Source organism: Lasioglossum baleicum, chromosome 11 (genome assembly GCF_051020765.1).
Source record: "Lasioglossum baleicum chromosome 11, iyLasBale1, whole genome shotgun sequence".
Lineage (NCBI taxonomy): Eukaryota > Metazoa > Arthropoda > Insecta > Hymenoptera > Halictidae > Lasioglossum > Lasioglossum baleicum.
Genome location: NC_134939.1, coordinates 12,494,217 through 12,515,898, shown reverse-complemented (window position 1 = coordinate 12,515,898; position 21,682 = coordinate 12,494,217). Strand labels below are relative to the sequence as shown.

The window sequence follows — 21,682 nt, the reverse complement described above, 5'->3', positions numbered from 1 at the left end:
CTAGCGAAAGCAAGACAGAGAGAACAGAGAGGGAGAGAGATGGTCGGGTTATCTAGTCGGCGCTGTTCCCTCCGAATCGTTCGACTATCAACGTTCCTGTTCCCTCTTCGGTATCCGCGGCGCGGCGGTGTTCGTTCTCGTCGAAGTATACCGAGGATAGCGCTTGCGCTTGGAAACGGCGCGAGGCGTCGGCGTCGGCGTCGGCGTCGTGCCGGGGGCGTCGCACGAACGTTGTCGGCCAGCGGACCGACCGTCTCGACCGAGCGTTCTCCTCTGGCCAGGCCAGTATCAAGCCGGGAGCCGTCGAGAGGGTTGATCCACCTCTGGAATCGGTTAACAGACACACGCTGCTACGTTTCCCAGGACGTAGCCAGAGAGACAGTCTCCTGCATAACCGGTGGGGGTTGGTAGAAGTCGGTGCGTGTCCACCGGGGAAAGAATCCGATCATCATCCTCGTCGTCGTCGGCAAGCAGCAGCAGCAGCAGCAGCTAGCCTGACGGAGTCGCGCGCGGGTGTTGACGCGGGTGGCTGCTGCTCGACAGTTCAGGTGCAGTGGAACTCGACAGAGAGTCGGTTGAAAAAATGGGGCGTACGCCGAGCCTAGAGAGGCGGATCGATCGCGAAATAAACGTACGCTGGATGGACGACGCGGAGTAACCTCTTTCGGTGGTGTTCAGAGGTTTACGCGAACCGTAGGAGACGTGTGACGTTCGACGAAATTCGTCGACGACGTCCTCCAACACCGGGCTGGGTTCTCGTGTCGTGTGCACGCGCCATAACGGTCGAACGTCGTCTGTCTGTTCGAACGTGTACAACTTGTGCACCAGCTCTCTTCCTCTCGAAAGAGGACAGCCCGGAGAGAGCTTCCCTCCGTCGCGGCAGCCAGGCGTCTTCTTCGGTGGTGTCGTGGTGCGAGGGTTCGCGTGCTCGAAACACCGTTTGGCCTCGTTCCTCTCTCCCACGCATACTCCTCTCTGAAACAGAGAGACGCACACACACACACACGAGCGCGCGCGCACACACGCAAGGAACACGTACACGCGCCACCCTCTGTCAGTGTATACAACAGCGATCGGGGAAGGGAAGAAACGCGAGTCGATCGCGTACCGTGCGTGGTGAAAGTGCTCCCCGTGTCACCGTGTATTAGGAGGTCGAGGTCGTGCCGCTCGCCGGAGCTGCTCTCCATCCAGCGAGACAACTCGCCGATGATCCCTACGACGAATTTATGAGGGACCAGACGAGGCCGCGAGTACAGCCTCTATCGCCGGGGCTGCTGGCGACCCTGACGGGATCCAGCTAACCCGCAATCGGAGAGTGAGCTCTTCACGGATCGCTGCGGGGGATCGAGGATCAGGGGACGAGGAACAGAGAAAGAGAGAGAGAGAGAGAAAGAGAGAGGGGGAGCTTCGAGGAGACACTCGAGGAGACGACGACATCGCCGGAACAGACGAAGAAAGTGTGTCACCGACGTGGTACGAGGCACCTCGAGGTGCCTCAGGTTAGGTTGCCGCTAGAGTCCCTCGCCGGAACGTGACGGTAGCACAACAAACGCATTGCTCGCTTTTCCAACCCTTCAACAATTTGAAATCGGTATTCCAATCTGGACACTAGAAAAATCAGAAACGTGTTAAACACAGGTTCGAAGAAACCGCAGAAATTCTAAAATCGAGCATCGATGTCTTTTGCTACCCTTGAACACCTTGGAAGATCGATCATAAATAAAAAATCATAAATTAGTATTTCAAGCTTGAAAAGAATATCGGAAATCGTGAAATCGATCATCGGTGTCTACCCTCGAACATCTTGGAAAGATCAGAAAAATCGTGTTACTCAGTCGATCATCGGTGTCCCCAGCTGCTATTAGACCAGCCATCTATTAGTTTGAGTGAGTTCGTCGACCGAGCAGTGCGAAGAGGATCGAGTCCGCGTGTACCGTGCTTGTGCAGTGATACTCTAGGTCTACGGGTCCGAGCGCATTAGGGCAACGGTGTGCGAGGTGTGTCACGTGTTGTCCAGCCACCTCGTCGAGGAAGCTTGTTGTCGATCGATTTCTTATCATCAAGTTCAGCCACGGTTCTTTCGATCGGGATAGGTGTTTCCGATTGTTAGAGGGGAGGGGGACGAAAGCCGATTTCCCGGAGAAGTTGTGAGAGTAGAGTCACTCTCTCTTTCCATAGCCGTCGCCTACGCAAGCAGCGGAGACGTTGCGCGCGTGCGTGCTCACGTGCGAGCGTAGCCGGCGCAACGTGGCTAGCTAGATAGTAGAGCGGGGTACGCAACGGGGAGCTAGGTCGGGTAGGCTCTAGCTCGAAGACTAGGAGGCAGATGATCGAGACGGTCCAGTGATTCCCGGGGATTAACGGGTGTGATGTGACGGAAGAGGAGAACCTGGACAACACCACCCCAGTCGAGAGTAGAGTGCTCTGCCGGTGTTGATCGCGCGTCGTTGGACAATCTGATGCACAGGATATAGCAGCGATCCGGACCAAGCGAACCATGCATTCCCCGATCCTGCCTCTGCTGGTGGTGTTGCTCGGTCAGGTGGCCCTGTCCTTCGTTCTTGAAGGATCGGCGACCAGCTACGCGCAGTTCCGCAAGTGGAACGCCGGTTTGAATGGTACCCTTGAGTTTGAGTTTAAAACCGAGCAGGGCAACGGGCTCCTGCTCTACACGGACGATGGAGGAACGTACGACTTCTTCGAGGTGAAACTGGTCGAAAGCGCGCTCAGGCTCAGGTACAACCTTGGCGGTGGTGCGCAGATCGTCACCGTCGGCCATGACCTAGGCGACGGACATTGGCACAAGGTGCAGATCACCAGGTGTAATGAGAACACCACGCTCACTGTTGACGGTGTCAGCGCGGTGTCCACGTCCAGGGGAAAAGAGTTCGAGTTCGGGAAGTTGAATGGGAACTCGGACGTGTATGTGGGCGGCATGCCCAGCTGGTATAACAGCAAGCTAACGTTGCTCGCGCTGCCCAGCGTGATCTTCGAGCCCAGGTTCAACGGGTTCATCAGGAATCTTGTGTACGCCGATGGGGAGAGCTCGGTGCCCAAGAGGCAGGAGATGAAGAGCCGGGATGCCAAGGTAGGTGGTTGATCGAGCTGGATTTTCGGGGTCAAATAAAATTTGTAAATGCTGCTCGAGAGTGAAGAACTGTACAAGGATAACATAAAACGGAAATAAGAATTGAACGTGACGTGTTGGATGTCTGGGTCATTTTATCTATTGAAGTAAGGGATCGTAAATCGAGAGTATTGTTGTCCGGCGGGCTCGTTCGACGAACAAATTTGTACGTCGAACAACACACCACGAAACCGTGGGAAATAGCCAATCGATGGAAAACGATAAAGTGGTGTTGTAGCGTCACCCACGGATTGTCGGTTTATTTTTAGCGTTCTGTACGTGTACGTGATTTTCGGAAGGGAGAAGCCTCGTTTTTATGGCGCTCGATCGTACACGCAATTCACGGATCCCCGGAAACAGTTTCTTGGGGGGGGGGGGTGGATTATCTTCCTGACTCACTCAGCTATCGCAGGCTGGGTGCAACAGGGTGACAGACTCGTCCACTTTATACTCGCCCCGGGCGAAATGAATATGCGCGTCCTTTTGAATATATTAAACCGCGTGCCCTTTTTCGCGTTGGCAATATTAACAGCGTTGATTCGGAACCTACGAGCTGTGGGGAAAAGTTGAATTTTTTTTAGGGCTGTTTATTGAACACTCCATTGAGAACCTCTCTTTGTGACGTTCGCGCAATATTCAGTGCAATTTGGTAAAAAAATCTTCGTTCCTTCTGTTACAGAAAAGTATGAATTTGTTTAATATGATTGCAAGCGTGTAGACTGCAATTCAGTAAATTCACAACTAGACTGTGATAAATAAAATATCGAGTAGCGAGGACATCAGAATATTCTTCTTCAATTTTACATTCGTGATATTTTTCACACGTTTCAGTGGAACCAGTAAAACTTCAAAACAATGGCGAAAGCGTCAAAACAGCCTTCAAAACTGGCTCGCGAATTCAAGCCCGAGATACAGCACTAGCGTAAGCGTGACAGCGTTAACTATTAGATTAATTTGGGCAGTTTACGAGGGGGGTGAAATAAGAATGAAGAATGGTCTTGGAAAACGCGGCGTTTTCACTTTCTCGGCCCGTAAAAAGGTCTTGCTCGTAAACGAATTAAGCCGTCTCCGGCTCGCACTTTTACAAGCAATAAACTGCAGCGCAGAGGACTAAATTTGCCAAGAACGCGTGTTCGCACGCGGATGTACGTGTGCTGGGAACTTGAGGGAAGAATTTCATAACAAGCACAGGGATATTCAGCCCCGGAATTTCTTGGTTTCGCGTGAATCTGGGCCAGCCATCGCGGGGACGTATTGTTACGCACGGTGCCTGACACCATTTCGGCATTTTATAATGCGGGGGAACGTATCAAAAAGCGTTTTGTTCCCTTCCGCGTTGAAAATTCCACTTCTCCGGCTCTCGCCCCCTTTGTACACCGAGTTTTGTTTAACAATAGATCCGAGCGACGTTGCGGATATTACTACCGCCACTCCCTTTGCCCGGCTCACAGTCAAACGCCGGGGATTGTTTCTCGCGTTATTCTTTCGGATCCACCCGGCCGTGGAAATTAACGTCGAATTTCTATCGCGGGACAAACGCTGTTTGACATTTAAATGAATCGGCCGGGAATTCGCCCGTCCCATAGTATATTTTCGCCGGTTCCCATCCATTCTTCGCGCATTTCGTACTTAATCATCGTCTGAACCAATTTCATCCCGCCATTATCGTGCGCGTTTATTAACCTGCCGAGAATGTCTTGTTGCCTGTTTCGACATTTAAATAGAGGTTCCAGCTCACTGCATTATCACTAGACCGCGGATCTTTACGCAAAATGCAAATAGCAACTGGCAGAAACGAAGTAGGAAATTGTTCCTACTCTTAATCAGCCCTCCATACAGTGAAAATAACAGCGTTAACATTTATCTATTAAGTGCATAAAGCAGTCCAATTATAAACAATTGCATAAATAGTCGATTCGGTAGTTCGTCTACGCAAATAAAAATACAATTTCGTATTATAACGCTAATGATTTGATCAGCACACGGAAATAACGAGTAACGCGTGTAACCAATTTGGTATGAATTAATAATAACAGAGTTCGTGTATATTAATCAGGTTACAGATAAGTTGCTTCTCATAATTGGATGCTGATTTCGATGCAATTTAATTCGTAAAATAATGTCGTAGTCATTTTCTGAACGGCGGACGATGACACAAATTCGAAATAGAGAATACTCTCGTTATACAATACGCCTAAAACAGAAAACAAATATTTTTCGTACCGTTAACAGAATTTTTATGAAAGCGTTTTATAACGTTCGTTCTTGTTGCCGACGAATGAATACGATCGATTAAAATAATGCTTGATTGAACGTTAAATCAAATGAAGCATTGTTTCGAGATTTATTTCGAAACAATGGCGCATTCATCGATAGAACAGACGTTATAATAATGAGGAAAATCACGGCGGGGGGTTAATTGAAAAATAAGCAGACATCTGCCGCAAAGCATTGTTTCCTGTTACGCATGGAAATACAATATGTATTACATTAATTGAAAGAAACTCACGGAAAATGAAATTCACGTTTCAACGATTCGTTGGCAGCGTACAGAGACTGACTCTTTGACGAGACAGTGATTCCTGGGCTGTCCTCGTATCTAATCGTCCGCAGATACGTCTGTTATGCTTCGCGAGTGGCAAACGAGCGGCGTTCTTACAATTTGAATGGTTCAGCGTAATAACGAACAAACGCGGATGCATTTTTGGCATCCGGCCATCCCCCCGAAATATAGAGTTGGCAGGGACAATGGCCGATTTCCTTTCACGGAACTCCTTTTTGCGCTTTCGTTATCCGGTTTCGCCGTAATACACTTCTGCCACGCCGCGTACCCTGAATTATACAATACTCTGACCAGGTTATTACAGTCGGTAGTATTACGCTCGCGGCAAAGAATTATTCGAGCTACGGTGCACCCGAACCCATGCATCGATGGTCTTCGCCCTACAAAACTTGATGCAAAATGAACTCCGACTTGAACATCGAATGCGCCATTTTTCGCAGAGGTTTACTCGACCGAAATTCAAACCAGGATTCCCTCAGAATTCAGAAGAAAATGCTGCAACACTTTTAAAAAATACCCAACGATCATTTTTCTCTTAGAATTAGTATTCTTTCTTATTGGACTAAGAATTTTATGTGTTTATAGCGAAATGTGGGTAGGTGCAATTCAAAGCAGTAGGCAGATTTAAAATATTTAAAAGAATTACTTTGTTGTTTAAGCTTGTCTCTATTTCCTTTGTTGAAGTAGTCACAAGTAATTCACAAACCTCCACTCGGAGTTGGGCATCAATCGATTAAAACTTTAATCAAGATTGATTGATTAATGTGTACGATTAAAAAAGTAATCATTGAAGAATCGGCGATTGATTCAATCGATTGATGAAGATAATCGTCAATCGTTGATTAAAAGAAGAAATCATCGAAAAATCGGCGATTGATTCAATCGATTGATGAAGTTAATCGTGAATCGTTGATTAAAAGATGAAATCATCGAAAACTCGGAAACTGTCTATCGGAGACTTCCGTATTTCATTTCGAAGTTTCAGCAGTTAACCATTAATCAATTATCCGATTGACGATTACAATTGAAAGGAATGTAATCGTTGATCGCAATTAACGACTAAAGTAGAAATTTAACCGTAATTCCCAATTAACGATGAATAAGTATTTGATCGTTAACCGCAATTTTAACGACAAAACTAGGAGATTAATTGTTAATTGCGATTAACGATTGAAGTAGAAATTCGTTCGTCAAATCGTTGATTAAGTTCTTGCTCAACTCTGCCTCCACTACACAGCACTACAAATTGTTTTGTATGAAACTAACTAAGTATAATGTACGGGATACTCGATGAGCTCAAATTAGATGGACCAACGAGCACACACGTGAACCGATAATCGCGTAGCATGCGTGTGAGTGAACGTTACGGGGGTATCAGGAGCAGCGTGATTCTATGTCTCGTATAAATGCCCGCCGCGGAAAGAGCCATTGCACGTAGCTGGCTCCTATTTCGCAGCCATTGCACCTTTAATGCGAACTGTATCGCGCTTAAACGACCACGTAAGGATACGTTCGTTTAAATAGATCGGGTAAATAGATAGGCAGAATAGCAGTGAATATAAATAGGTTCGTTAAATGAATTCGAGAAACATCGCGACTGCGTAAACGATTTCTTCACAATGGTCCGATACACTCACAGGGCCGAACAATGACTCGAAACTGACGCCGACACGGCGACCAACGACGTCGTCGAATACGCTCCCGGTGATTTATTCATTTTCTAGATGGTCTCGTAAGCCCGTTGACTCTCTCTCTCTCTCTCTCTCTCTCTCTCTCTCTCTCTCTCTCTCTCTCTCTCTCTCTCTCCTTCCCTGTGAACTGCTTTTGCCTTTAAACCGGCCCCATTTATTTACTTCCCGAAGTGCTTTATTTTTGGATCGCTCGAATATTGATCGGTTGATTACTATTTCAACCCTCTTGCACCTCGCCATACCTAATTTAGTGTGTAGAACCTGGAGGGTCAACATGTGTCAGCGTAGTGAGGAAAAATTGTGTCTGATCACGAGAAAATCTGTGTAACGCTAAACCTACCGCACAATCTACATTTTTAAAATCATGAATGACATAAAATCAAGAATAATAGAATATTTCAAAGTATTATTCTGTCTTGCGTTTGATCACCCAATTTTCGTCATAAACGCAAAAAAGCCCCGCGGCCCGCTAACAACATTTTGCCGAGGATAGCGAGATATCCGGTGACTTATGGTAGTCGGCGATTAACAGAAGCTAAAACGTCGGGTTAATTGCAGGCGGCTCGAATAATTTTGTGTACACGAGGAAACGTAGCGTTTTTCGATCGGTATCGCGGGTGAATTTATTATTTTGCGTAATGATCGTTTATTATGTAGCGGGATAGGCGGCGATAAGCCGTGCGCTGTAGATAAGTTAATGCATACAGCGTGCGCACAGGCTGCAACGGCCTATCAATTATGTATGTTTTCTCGAGTTTCAATCCGCCGTTATTGAGCGGGGTGTGTTTCATTTCTCCCTCTCTCTCCCTCTCTCTCTCTCGCTGTTTCTCTCCTGCTCCTGTATCGGGAAGAAAAAGAAAACGACGACGATAAGCGTGATTAATAGACGAGGAAAGGATATCGTTGCTCGAAAAGATAAGTATTCGCTTCGACGTTGATTGATCGTGGCCCGGTTAATCGCGACCAATACTCGCGAAACTTATTTCATTTTTCGATGCAGCAATTAGCGACCGGCCGATGTAATTATTAAGCGAGCTCGCGAGAGCGCGCGTTGCCGGCCGCGGCTTTGATTAATTTCGCCGATCCGCCGACGCAATTAATGCTCGGTCACAAGCATCCAGGCTGCTCTTTTGTGGCCGACGGATTCGGTGATCTACAGGATCAATTGATTCTACAGAGATCCCATTGAGGGGCACGTTTCCTGAATGCCGCTCGATGGATTTTCAGCTTTTTACCCTTTTGCCTGTTCTACATCATCGCGAACCAACTCTACAGATTACTTATTTTTCGAGCCAATTGAATCGCTCGTTTTTCTGCCAATTAATCGTGCGAGCAGGTCGATAGTAATCCCATCGGACAAATAATGGTAGACAATTATAAAGAACAGTTCTACTCTAAAGTGTTCCTTCAGCATTCTATTACTTCGCCTATTTTACCATTGCAGTGTAAACGTTGTATTTTCTATTAAATGTTGTATTTATAATGTTCCGGATTGAGGTCCTTATGTTATTTTTGGATCTCGGTTTTACCTCTTTTTGGCCATGGAGGATGAATGCATTATTAACGAAATTAATTATTCTGCCGAGCTGATGAATATGTCCCGCATTAAAAGTTCAGGTGGTAATTGATTCGTACGATTACTGTCACTTCAACGGGTAGCGCGTCCACGATCTATCAACGAGTAGACCATGATGGATGGATTTGTAGATTATGTGTCGATCAATAGCGCGCGCGCACAGGCCCCTCTATCGAGGAATGCGCAAAATTTAGCTTTGAAGCGATTGATAAATGTGTTTGCGTTTCTTCTACTCTACGGATTTTGGACAGTTATGCGTGGAACATCCACTACGCGCAATTCATGGCATAAAATGATTCGCGCGCCGATGATATTGAGTTGCATCAACTGGCTGTGGAATAATTTTATGCATGAATTACTAAAGCTTACCGATAAATAATTCCGAAATAACATTGTCGGATGCGGGTCCGACACCGGTTTAATTTAAAACGACAATTATTGGGCGGAATGCTGTTCTTTTTTGACGAGGCTATCATAGTTCGCTTCGTTTTCTATTTAGCCAATTCACTTGTTCTATTGTTCACTTTTTGACCAACTTCCAATTGGGAAATTTACACATTAACAACCTTCAATTTTTCTTCGCTTCTGTTCAGAGTGATCTCAATGCCGAGCTTTGTACTTTATTGAATAATGGACTGGATATCGTGAAAGAGTCATGATTTAACGTTCGCAAAAGCGAGGATTCGAGTTTCTGCGAGTCTGTAGTCCTTTGTTCTAAAAAATTGTCGTCGAGAAGCCGCAAATATGTGTCAATTGAGAGAAGGGAGCTGCTGCCTTTTTTCTTCCTTGCATTAATCGTTCCAGTTCAAGCGCATTTAAAAGCTTTCGCTCAAGTGAACGAAAATGGGATGTAAGTAGATGAAGCATTAGCAAAGATGGAGCTGGGAACTATACGACGTGCATTGCGTGCACCATTCGTGTGTGAAATTCAACGAGAAGCTCGATCATTTCCCGATATAATACTATAATACATAGATGGAAGCCTCTGTTGTACAAACTATTGTTAACCGAATTAATTAACTGTTAAATTTTGCAGGCTGGTTGTAGCTATCCTATTCCCATGTTACTCGGACGTTCTATTATAGCAATTAATTTATATGCTTGAATGCGTTTCTGCATAAAACATACAATATACATATTTCAATATGTATAACAGACATAATCTTCATAAGAATGCATTTTAATTTTCCACTCATTTTTGCACTTGAGAATGAAATTTCGGAGAATTCCAAGGTTTTGGAATGTATTTTGCTAATGGATATTTAAATGTGTTAATTGTATTGGAGTGGGATTCATCATGATTTGAAGTGTTTAATGGCAAATTTCTTCTTGGGCTGTGATTTTGTTATCGAGTTGAAATAGAAGTACAGTTCTTATATTCCGGTTACTTTATTATCGGCGACGCGCTTACCTACTCGATAAAATCTATTTCCCTCGCGATTTTCTTCGAACCGCGGCTATTACATATATCACCGATGCATATTTCACGTACCGCGGCATTGTTTCCAGCAAGATAGCGGTGTGCAGTTCCGCGAAATCACTGTAACTTTACGACTTCAAGTATTCCACCGTTTGTCAAATGCCGAGGCCGTACAATAGACCTCAATAATTAATTCCCCTGTTATTGTTGGTATTTCATCAATGAACTTCTACAAAGTTCATCCTATTGTCTCTGGACACGAACACTTTTTGCTTCGATCTATCCTATCATCGGGACACTTTTGTCAACGATGATTCTCGTTGACAATGGGAGACGTCTATCCGACATAAATCCCAATTTATGAACAAGATTTCCATTTGAGAAGAAAGTTCAATTTATTGACTAACATGAATTCTCATTTAATTAATGTAAAATGTCCATTCGAGAATAAAATTGGATTCATTGAAGTATATTAATTTCTCGTTGATTATAATATCATTGAATATGCGCATTTGTTCTTTCAATCAAGATAATAGGGTATAATAATCTCGCACCGTCAATGGCACGACGTACGGAGTTAATAATATTATCAATGCGTCTCAAACGCCCACGTGGAAACGTCGTAAATTATTAATAATATCTAGTGCACCCCGATTGTTATTTATAAGGCCTACGATAACAAACTGGTTCAGTTACTTTTGCGTAGGCTTTCTATTCATCGAACACTTTTTTTTACACCTGTGGTGTTTCCATTCAGAATTTCTCGAAGATTAACGTTCCATAAAGAAAACTTTCACTTCTGTTTATTACTAACTACGTGCAGAGCTAATTTTTATTTTAGTTCCGTCGGACAATGCAATACATTTTCCGTTTCTCTAACAGTAATGAATAGAACTATGACGCACCATGATTATTCGTGCCAGATTGCTATCATAACTAGACAGCGGATCTATAAGCATTTATGGCAAAAATTAGTAGGCGTAATTTAAAACGGTAAACATGTTATAAAAATTTACTATTACATTTCTTCAACCTATTGAACATATTAAGAAAGGAAATTAATTTAATTAGTCCACATAAAAAGTTTTTATCTTGCATAATGATCCGCTGTCTAATCATAAGGAACAAGAGAGTTCCGTCGCAGAATAATCGTTCGAGTTAACGAAATACACAGAGAGAGAGAGAGATAGAGAGAAAGAGAGAGAGGAGGATGCACAGTAAAGTTAAATATGTTCGTATTATTCCGAAATACTCTGCGCCCGAGTGGAACCATCTTAAATGCAAGGGTTAATTAAATTCATCACCGGAAGAAACCCGCGCGCCAGTCAATGAGAGCGGTGTCTCCAGCGAGCATCTTATTTCAGTGCACTCTCCTGCGAAAGTTTCAACGCGACGCGGTGCGACGCGACGCGGCACGGCTGGGGACGCCCGACGGTTTGTCATTATGAAAAGCCATTTCGTGCCAATGCAATTACAAGCCGGGCATCGCAGTTGCACCGGTTGCGGGACCGCGTATTTGCGTTTTAATGCGTGCGTTGGCCCCGCCACTGCGAACTGTCCCCGATTTGCATCGGCCTGTCTGAGTGGCGATTCAGGCCAGGCGGAATCCTGGAATACCAATGCGCTTCTTAATCGATTATGCTCCCAGTCGGTCCACAATCGACTTGCAACGACATCGCGACGCGAAAAAAAAAATGATCAGGTAATTATCAGTCGATTCCCTCTTGGTCACTCTTAACTAGACTGCGGATCTTTATGCAACATAAAAATGTTCTGCATTGATTGTGGGAATGCAGGAATAACATAAAAATTGATTTCATCCCTTAATGACTTTGTTACATTAAAAACAACGTTACGATATTCTTAAATTTTGCTGATTCATTACTGTTTTATATTTAACCCTCATCCGCTCCTCAAGAATAGTTGTATAAAAGAGACTAGGATAATAATTCACCCATGTTTGCTCTCCACATGAAATCAACAAATTCATCTCACAACATAGACATAAAGGGATCAATGATTTTAAAGTATGTGAAAATAGTAAATGGGTGAATTTTTACCCTGAGGATCGCATAAGGGTTAACTCAACCGATATCTTCGCAAATGCATAAAGATCCGCAGTCTACTAATACAATTAGAAAAGCAATTTTCAATTTTTACGTGACAGCTTTGCCGTGGCTGGTATAGATCTTGTAGATCTGCAGGGGATAATTGACGCAGCAAAATCGGTTTGAAAGTAGTCTCAAGATCTATTACCCGACCCCGTGGATCGGAAAAGAGCAGGAACTTGAAACAGCCGGATACACAGGTCCATAGCCAGACGAATTACGAGCATGGAGGAACGATGCTCGGTTTTGTCGGCGGTTCCCCGAACAGACCAGGCCGCGGTTGCGACGCGGAAGAGTGGGAATGCTTTCCGATTCCGGCGAAATTCCAGCCATATTCCCAGAGCGCGCCACTTCCGGCTCTCTGTCACTACCCCAACCCGACTGTCACTCCACTACTTCTTTTCTTTTCCCTTCGAGAAACGATCCCTGAACTATCTCGCTCCACGGACTTTGTCACTTTTACGAGAATTGGGTAGGGGAGAACGGGGTAATGGCGTACAGTGGTCGAGTTTTCGAAAAACTGGGACAGAAATCAGTATGGCTTGAACATTTCATTTATTCTTCATTTCTTCATTCTAAAAAAAAAATTGAACCGACTTCGAAAAAACGCACTGAAAAGTATAAAATAATTTCTATTTAATTGATGTGAATACACACGAACTTAAATACAATACAATCTTTACGGAGGCGGCGCAAAATTGAAAATTTTCGACACTGGAAATTACGAAAATCGTTAAATTCTTCTCCATGCTTTCACATATTAATGTATCTTCTCTTCCCACCTACTGCCCACCATATTCCAATGAAATCGAAATCAGCAACATCTGTCATTTGGAAAATTTTTAATTTTTGCGCCGCCTCCGAAAAGATTGTATTGTATCTAAGTTCGTGTGTATTCACATAAATTAAATGGAATTTATTTTATACTTTTTGTTGCGTTTTTTCGAAGTCGGTTTAATTTTTTTTTCTAATGAAATTTTTTTTATTTCACACTTTTTATCTCTGTCAGCCGTCACATTCCAAATCGTAATTTATAAATATCTGAAAGCGGAGTTCACAACGGCATCACCACCCTACATTTTCGCAAATAAAATCGTAATTAATTAAAAAATATAAAATTTTTTTTGCACGGGACCATCCCGGGAACATACTCTACAAGATGCAAAAGGTTTCGTTCCGATTGGTCCATCCATCTCGGCGTAATCGGTGAACATACATAGAAAAAAAAGCGAAAAAAAGGCACATACAGATCGAATTGAGTAACCTCCTCCTTTTTCGAAGTCGGTTAATAATATGCCAATATGTTTAATTTTTTTACTGTTTTGTCAGTCTTTTACTATAGTCCTTTCAGGCCCCGTTTGCATACTACAAAGAACTCTATCACTAAAGAACATTGTTTCTCACAAATTGCCATTCGCAGCACGATCGAAGCGCCGTCGCTACGACCGCCTAAACGAAATTCTACGGGCGCCATTGAAAATGACTTGAATCTATAAAGACGGATGTAATTCAACGGCGAAAAAAAAACGTATTAAAATACATAGTTGGTGGAAAACGAATTATACTCGTGGAAAAAAGGGTTCCATGTCGACGGTTGCGGGTCGAAGCAATCGGCTGTTTCCTCAGCGCGAAACTGAAATGTTTTTCACGACATTCTCGCCTCGTGCTTGGGATAGCAATTTTATGGGTGAAATGCAGTCGGCGTACGGAGGGAAAACATTTTGTCATCGTCAAAACGGTCGACAAATGTTTGCGTTGAAATATACAGGAGAAACGACGGTGTACGGTTGCGGTTGCGGATGCGCTTTGGATATCGATTCCACCAGTCGGAATTGTTGCGACCCGTAAAGAGAAACGCTTTTTCTCGCCCCGAAGCCCTGCTACATTTACCTTACGTTTTCTCGAACATCTACCTCTTGACCCTCGATGCAAATATCCAGAAAGCCTGGAACATTCGGTTTACGACAGCCAAAACCAGTGTCGCCAAATCAGGACTTTTGTCTCCCACTCTACCCTTCCCCTTCTACGAAGTTCTACGCGTCACGTGACGCGTTCCATCTCTGTCGTGGATACGTCAGAATGTCACGTGATTGATAAAGTACTGGCAGAGAGGGGGTATCCTAGAATATACCGTCTGAGATGGGCCGCTTATAATCGTCTTTGCTGAAAGTTTGGCGGAATATGCAATATAATTACGAAACTTACGGTGCAGCATCGAGATTCTAGCGGAGATAATAAATCTGTAAAAAGAGGAGAGAGGTTTACGTGGATAGCAAACTACCGCGCAAGAATAACATCGGCCCAGGAACTTGTCTCGGTCGAACTTTCTGAAGTCGATCCCGGAAAAAGCTCGTTCTCGAACAGAAATGTCGGCACCATGACGATAACGATGACGCGCGTCTATCAATGTTTGAACTGGTGTTCTCGCAGTCGATAAAAATTTGCCCCGACCTCGACCGGTTCCGCGACTATAAATATTCAAAAAGCTGCGCGACGCGAAAGCTGCGCGTTCTTCGACTCTTCATCCCCGTCGGCACGGTGCGGCTCACGACCAAGCTTCTTTAACAGTTTTACTCTTCTTCGGACTTCGACGCGAGTTCGATTAGAGTGGATAGTCCCCGTAAACAATGCTGAATTATTCATGGATCCAGCTTGGACGATTCATAAAAGAACAGCCGCCGTGCTAGCTGTGAATGGTTCCTTTCGTTTAGCAGGAAGCGAGAGTGGCTCTCTTCACGAGCGAAGAAAGTGTTTTTCGTGAAAATTCTCGTTACAGTGCATAAAGTACGCTCGTAGTTTGTGTTGCCACACAGCTCGTAAAATAAATATCTGATAGAATTAGCTCCGGGGTTGTAAACGTTAATAGCAGTATCAAAGCGGTACGATCAGAAAAGTCAAAGATCTTTTAAACAGGTATCCTGTGAAGTTGACTTAGCTGAAGTATTACGAACACTTATGAAGTGTTTATATCGGAAATTTGATAAAAAAAATTCATAATCACCTAATCGCGATAAGCTAAGTGAGTTTTAACTCGATAGAGAAACGACACAGAACACATTCGCGTCGCGTCGCGTCGGGGGGAAAAAAGGTAGCTCGTAAGGCAGCCACCTGACCGCGGTAACGCACACCGAAACAGCTAAATTTCAAGGTGCACGTAACCGGTTTACGATTGTATCGACTAATAACCGGAAGTCGAGGCAATTTCGCTTTGAAATGGAACTTAAAAGCCGCGAAATAAGAAGTCAAAGAATAACTAGCTTTGTCGCAATCAGTCATAAGCCTCGTGCTACAAAACCCCAGCCGTCAGCTAACAAATTTCTTGCCTGGCATAAATCATTCCACCGCACGACATTCAGAAATAAACTTTAATAATAAATCCGATCCCGCCAATAATTATAATGGCACACGACGCGAAACTTTCGATCCGAACAAAAGTCTTGCTGCAAAATCACGAGAATGGGCATTCAAATTATGAATTCAGTATGGAAAATCCAGATGACAATGATCAGATTGCAACCAGGTTACAATTCGTCAAGATCTTTATGAAACACTGGATCCAACAATGACGAATGTCAAATCACACGGTTACCAGATCAAATTTCGGATCGATCGGTGCTGGGTCGAGGAGAGTGGACCAGCAAAGAGTCGGCATTCTTTTCAGAGGGAAAAGAAAAGCCGGAAGCGAAGCTATGAGACGAGTCGTAGACCAGCGTGTATGAAGGAGGTCGAAGAAACCGTCGAGAAGTGGGAGTCGACTGCCATCGAGTTTCCTTTCAGACGATACCTTATACCCCTAGCTCGGGGGCCTTTCGTTTCTTGCGCCCTTAACTTGCGAGTCTCCAGCTTCTTCTTGCCTCTGGCCAACCTGCCTTCCACTCAGCACCGATATAATAGGAATTTAATACCGCGGCTTCGAGGTCCTAAAATGGACGGGGCTAGGTTATACGTCGGAGCGGTCTCGACACCGTCAACGCCAATATTATTTATAAACCATTGATTTCTACGGCTTCGGATGCTTTATATGCGATGTTCCACAATTCGACTGATCGAGTCTGACTAATGCATGCTCTCCGGTGGAGGTCACTGCAAAACTCGAGGAACGTGTCTGAGAAACGCTCCATCAGATATACAGTCAGCTTCATAATTGATGATACATGCTGTAAACAGAAATAACAGTTTTAGAAATGGATCGAACGACTTCAATTTGTCTACCAAGCTAAATGGATTAGTTTGCCAGATGATACGCAGGGTGGTCCACTCTATTCGGTAACGCAAATTATGTGACTGACTATATTAAATATTTAGACCTTCCATTGACTCTGCACAGGTATTTTTTACCACGCTTATATTAGCTTGCCGAGTTGTCGTTGTTGTATGCGTCAAATCTTGTAATCGAATTTTAAATCACTTCCCGATGAGCTAAAGACTTGAAACTTTAAACATAATTCAGAACTGGATGACAATACAATATTAAAAAACAAATTTTTAAAAAAACTGTGCGTTCAGGAGAAAAAAATTTTAATATTAACCGTGACACCTCGTCGCGCGACGATCGGTAGTACGTGATCGCGTTCAGCGATCCCCACTCCGCGCGGCAGCGCTCCCTACTCCACTACGTGTTCCCACTACGACTGTGGTCGTGGTCCGTTCGTTCAGTTTCATCTCGGACAATTTCGGACTCCATCAAGAGACGTCGTCTCTCGGAATCATCCCTTCATTCTATTTCGCGTATTTTCTTACTATTTCATACCAGTATTACTATATCTTGATTTCTATTTAAAAAAGACTAAAAAGTAGAAAATAAAAAAATATAAAAAAAAACTTTTTAAAACCACGCTTATATTAAAATGCACTGAAAAGGAGAAAATAATTTTTTTAGACATTACTGACTATAAACAAACGCGTGGAGCGCCTACGAAGATTACGTCAATATAGTTTAGCGTTCCACGCTTTTATGTATAGTGACTAATGTCTAAAAAAATTATTTTCTCCTTTTTAGTGCATTGTAATATAAGCGTGGTCTTTCAAAAAGTTTTTTTTATATTTTTTTATTATGTTTGAAGCTGCTAATAGCTGCTAGGGGGGAAATGATGGAATCAATCAAAGCACAGCAAAGCTTCCAAATGTCAAAATTCTCGATTCCCAAAAATTGTCAACCCTGCAAACCTCTCCACTTTTACCCTGGGAGAAATTGAAGAATTCTACAGTAGATCTTCAAGAGTCACCGAGGAAGTCGCCCGCCTCCCTCATTTTTAAGAGGACGTCGTCGCTCCCACGCCGCTAAGCTTTTATGTGTTTCACTTATACCCTAAGTTTTCGACCGTCGGAGGATGTTCGGACGTCGCGTCGCGTCGCGTCGTGCTGCGCCGATGTTACAGCAGCCGTCGAGAATCTCGAGCGTCGAAGCAGCTCTAGCAGCCGGGTCCCAGGAGAAATTCGATAAATTCGGTGCCCGGAGCTCTCTCCCTCTTTCTCTCCTCTCTCATCTCTCACCTCTCTCTTCTTTCTCCAGCCACGTTGCTGCTCGATATCGCGTAATTCGACACAAGAAACGCGACGGAGCTGGAAAAATGAGGAGCGATGCTGATATCGACATTCCCGGCGCCGCCGCCGCGCCGTGGATATGTATAAAGGCGAGCGCGTGCACTATTATGGCCATAAATTCCGAAATACCCGTTGTTACCTCGCTGCTAGCGAACGCTAAGGCAACCCTGAGGCATCTTATGGTCGCGTGAAGTATTCGCTAACGCCGCTGCGTGAGCCACGCAGTTTACGAGAACGATACGTTTTACCTGACGACTGTTCATTAACTTCTGATACCTCTGCTACACCTTAAACGCGCCCATTTTTACACTTGATGCGAACCTGCACTTCAGCTGCAATGCTTGTGGATGGGAGCTCGTGGGATCTGTTCGATGGCGTAATCGTTCATGCGATTATCATACTATAGTTAGAAACTTATTTCCTTTTTTTGATTTTCATGATAGTTGTGGTTAGATACTATTTCTTCTTATATGGAGGAGGTTCTTCTTTTTGGACACAATATAAATGGCTAGCGATGTGAACTGGCTAGTAGACAATTTTTAACTGGTAATTATTCTTATGAATCTTTCGTCAACGTGTTCGTGAAATTTCTCTGATTCAAATCAGTCCAAACACGACAGAATTATGATTACATTTACTTGTTTAATCCACGAATTGTGCATGAAGTGTAGAGCAAAATAATCCCGATCGACGAACAGCTGCGGGAGCCCGCAAACCCTATTTACCCGCTACAGTCCCTACTTCCCGAAATCAGATTGCAATCGGTAGGAATGTCGCTCGTTAACGATACGCCATCCGACAGGAAATCGACGTTTACCGGAACATCCTGCCGCGGAATGGCTGATTTGTCTCCAGCCGTCCAACAAAAATTCTTTAGGAGGCGTCTATAGAGTCTGCCTGTTAGCCTCGTTTCTTTTTTGCGGAAGATTCACGATCATTAGGCGGTGCGCCAGTTCTTTATTCTTTCGTTGGATCGTAGCAAGAGGCGGACTGCGGAGGGTGGGGGGAGGAGGAAACAGGGGACGAAGGGTGGAGGAAGGCTTGCCCATCGATGATTAAGTCGTCCCCGGAGTTTTATCCTCCCGAAGGGTAGAAGACGATGTTCTGCCTTGGTAGAAGGGAAGCCTTCAACCTATTCCCCACCCATGATTTCATCCTTCTTCTCGGCCACGACGGTTGAACGGGGGGTTAGCAAAAGGAGGGGGTGGTAGCAGCGTGGCTTTATCTTCGATCGTACTTTCGCGCCACTGCGGTCTCGTTTGCGCAAAGTCGAGGGAGATAATCGATACGTCTTCGTCTACTCTCGCCACCTAGACCAGTCGAGATGCTACTTCTTTCCTTCGGCTTGTCCTTTACACCCTGTCCTCTTTTAACGGCCAACCCCCGCCCCTACCGAGGTAACTCGGTCCCTTGTCTGCCCGCTGATTGCACGTCGCGATGCACTGTGGGGATCTTTGGCCATTTTTGGGACAAAAGCTTTCGACCTTTCGGTTGGCTGTTTAACCCTCCGTCTGTAACTTTGGTCGTTTATGTCCGGAGCGAAATTTCACTCTTCAATTTTTCTTACCCTCCAATGTCCATTTTTTCCAATTAATGCTTTAAACATTTCACTTTAACACGTATTCTGCAATTCTTTTAGACTTCGTTTTAAAACCAAGAACGGTAAACAGATCAATTTTGGCCAGGTTCCAAGATTACTAATCAGTGCGAAAATTAGTTTATCAGTTTTCAGTTGCTTTAAACTGTCTTCAGCAATTCTCAGAAAAAATTAGGAGATTCTACCACGGTCGCCACAAACCTTCCGTCTAGATTGGCGACTCGGTGGTGTTCCCTCGACCAAGTAAATTCGCCGGAAGTCGTAAAAAACAACCCCCACCCGCGCAATCCGTCGCGAGGTGTCGTTTTTCAATTCGCCGTGGCTCGCTAGGAAGATTCGAATGCAAATTGAGAAAAGTTCGTAGAGACCGACGGGGCTTCAAGTTCGAAAAAATTGTTACTCCGCGAGGGAGGGACGTCGAGAAAACGCGGCAAGTTCGATATTTAATTAGCCCCGTGGAATATTCATCAATGGGGGCGCATTTTTCAATGCGCGCGTTTTCTGAACGGACGTTACCTCATCGCCGACAACAAACCATAAATATTAAGCACCCGCATGAGCCATAAATTCCTGCGAACACGATGCAGTCTTCGAGATATTCATGATTCCAGAAGAACACGCTTCTTCCCGGGTAGCACAGTTTCCTCCCGTGATGCTCTCGAAGTCGGCTACGTGTTTCAGGTAATTTTATGCGGAACATTTTCGTAAACTGGCACGCCGTACTACAACCGGTGTGTATAATTCAGCAAACGATGTAAAAGGCCAAGTTTTACCATGGTGCTGGTTGTAGATCATTCTGGGAACACCATCTTTTCGATCCTATCGATGCTTGAGACTAGGGATCGGATGAAGTTCAATATACATATGTATACTCACGAATCCGAGTCAATTTCAATAACCAAGTTTCATTTCATGGGTTTCGATTACTACTTGAAAGCAATAATGTTTCAATGATTATACTTGAAAAATATTCATTTTATACAACCTGATATCGAACCTCGGAACGAGTACTTACAAGTTTCGAAAAGATACTTATACAGCAAGGAGCATAACTGATTCCACACATTTTAAATCAGAATAACTTTTATATGAATGGACCAAACGACTTCAATTTCTCTGTAAGGCTAGAAGAATTAGTTTAGTAAATGACGTCTAATAAATTAGTTGAATAAAATAAATTTGGTCGGAATTGTGAAAAACAATACTGAAAATTGATTTTTACAACTTTTTTAGCTGGCCCAATAACGAAAATTTTTTCAACATTCTTTCAACATATTTTTTACACATCATTTACTAAATTAATTCTTCTAGCCTTACAGAGAAATTGAAGTCGTTTGGTCCATTCATAAAAAAGTTATTCCGATTTAAAGTCTGTGGAATCAGTTATGCTCTTTATCTTTCGCAAGTAGTACCCGAATCTTGGAAATCAGAACTGCATAGTGGGTTTTAAGCACTTTATTTATTAAATTCGTAACTATTTAAGAATAGTATCTCATTTACAATACTTGGTTGTTAGTCTATTTCTTTCTTTATCCATGATATATTTCCTGCTTTTGAAAATACTCTTTCTGAAGATGCAATAGTAGCCATTATGCAAAGACATTCGTGCAATTTTTGGTAAAATGGGATACTTCACTGAATTTTCATTCCAAAATAATAACGGGTGAGTTTAGATAGTTTTCCACTTCTAACACAGCAGTCGATGAGCTAGGTATCGTATTATTCGTAATTGCTACTTCATTGTCAAAGGATGACCAAATTGATAATTCGCTATTTTGTCTGTGAACTATCGCATGTTGTACATGAAATAAATACATAGATAGATTATGAAGTTACAGTTATACATGTTGAATGAAATTATGCATTAAAGGACAGTAGAATCGATTTAAAAAAATCAGAGAATTTCTGATACGATATTCATAAAAGTTTCGAATCTGTTCGACCAAGGTTCGAATATACTTACAAGTATTATTTCCGTTTACCAAAGTATTTGTAAAAGGTTCGAAACTGTCTGGCATAGGTTCGAGTACACTTAGGAGTACTAATTCTGTTTTTC

The 21,682-nt window shown here is 43.7% G+C and overlaps 1 protein-coding gene across 4 annotated transcripts in view; it reads left to right on the top strand.

Annotated features, from left to right (window-relative positions):
* The first annotated feature begins 204 nt into the window (after positions 1–204).
* Positions 205–21,682, top strand: part of Nrx-1 (neurexin 1) — a 381,802-nt gene continuing 360,324 nt past the window's right edge. For 3 of the 4 annotated variants that reach the window (XM_076433098.1, XM_076433096.1, XM_076433095.1), the window contains exon 1: positions 205–3,088. In XM_076433098.1, the coding sequence (XP_076289213.1) occupies positions 2,498–3,088 (591 nt within the window). In that variant the 5' untranslated portion in view covers positions 205–2,497. The remainder of the gene's footprint in view (positions 3,089–21,682) is intronic. The other variant, XM_076433097.1, reaches the window with a different exon arrangement.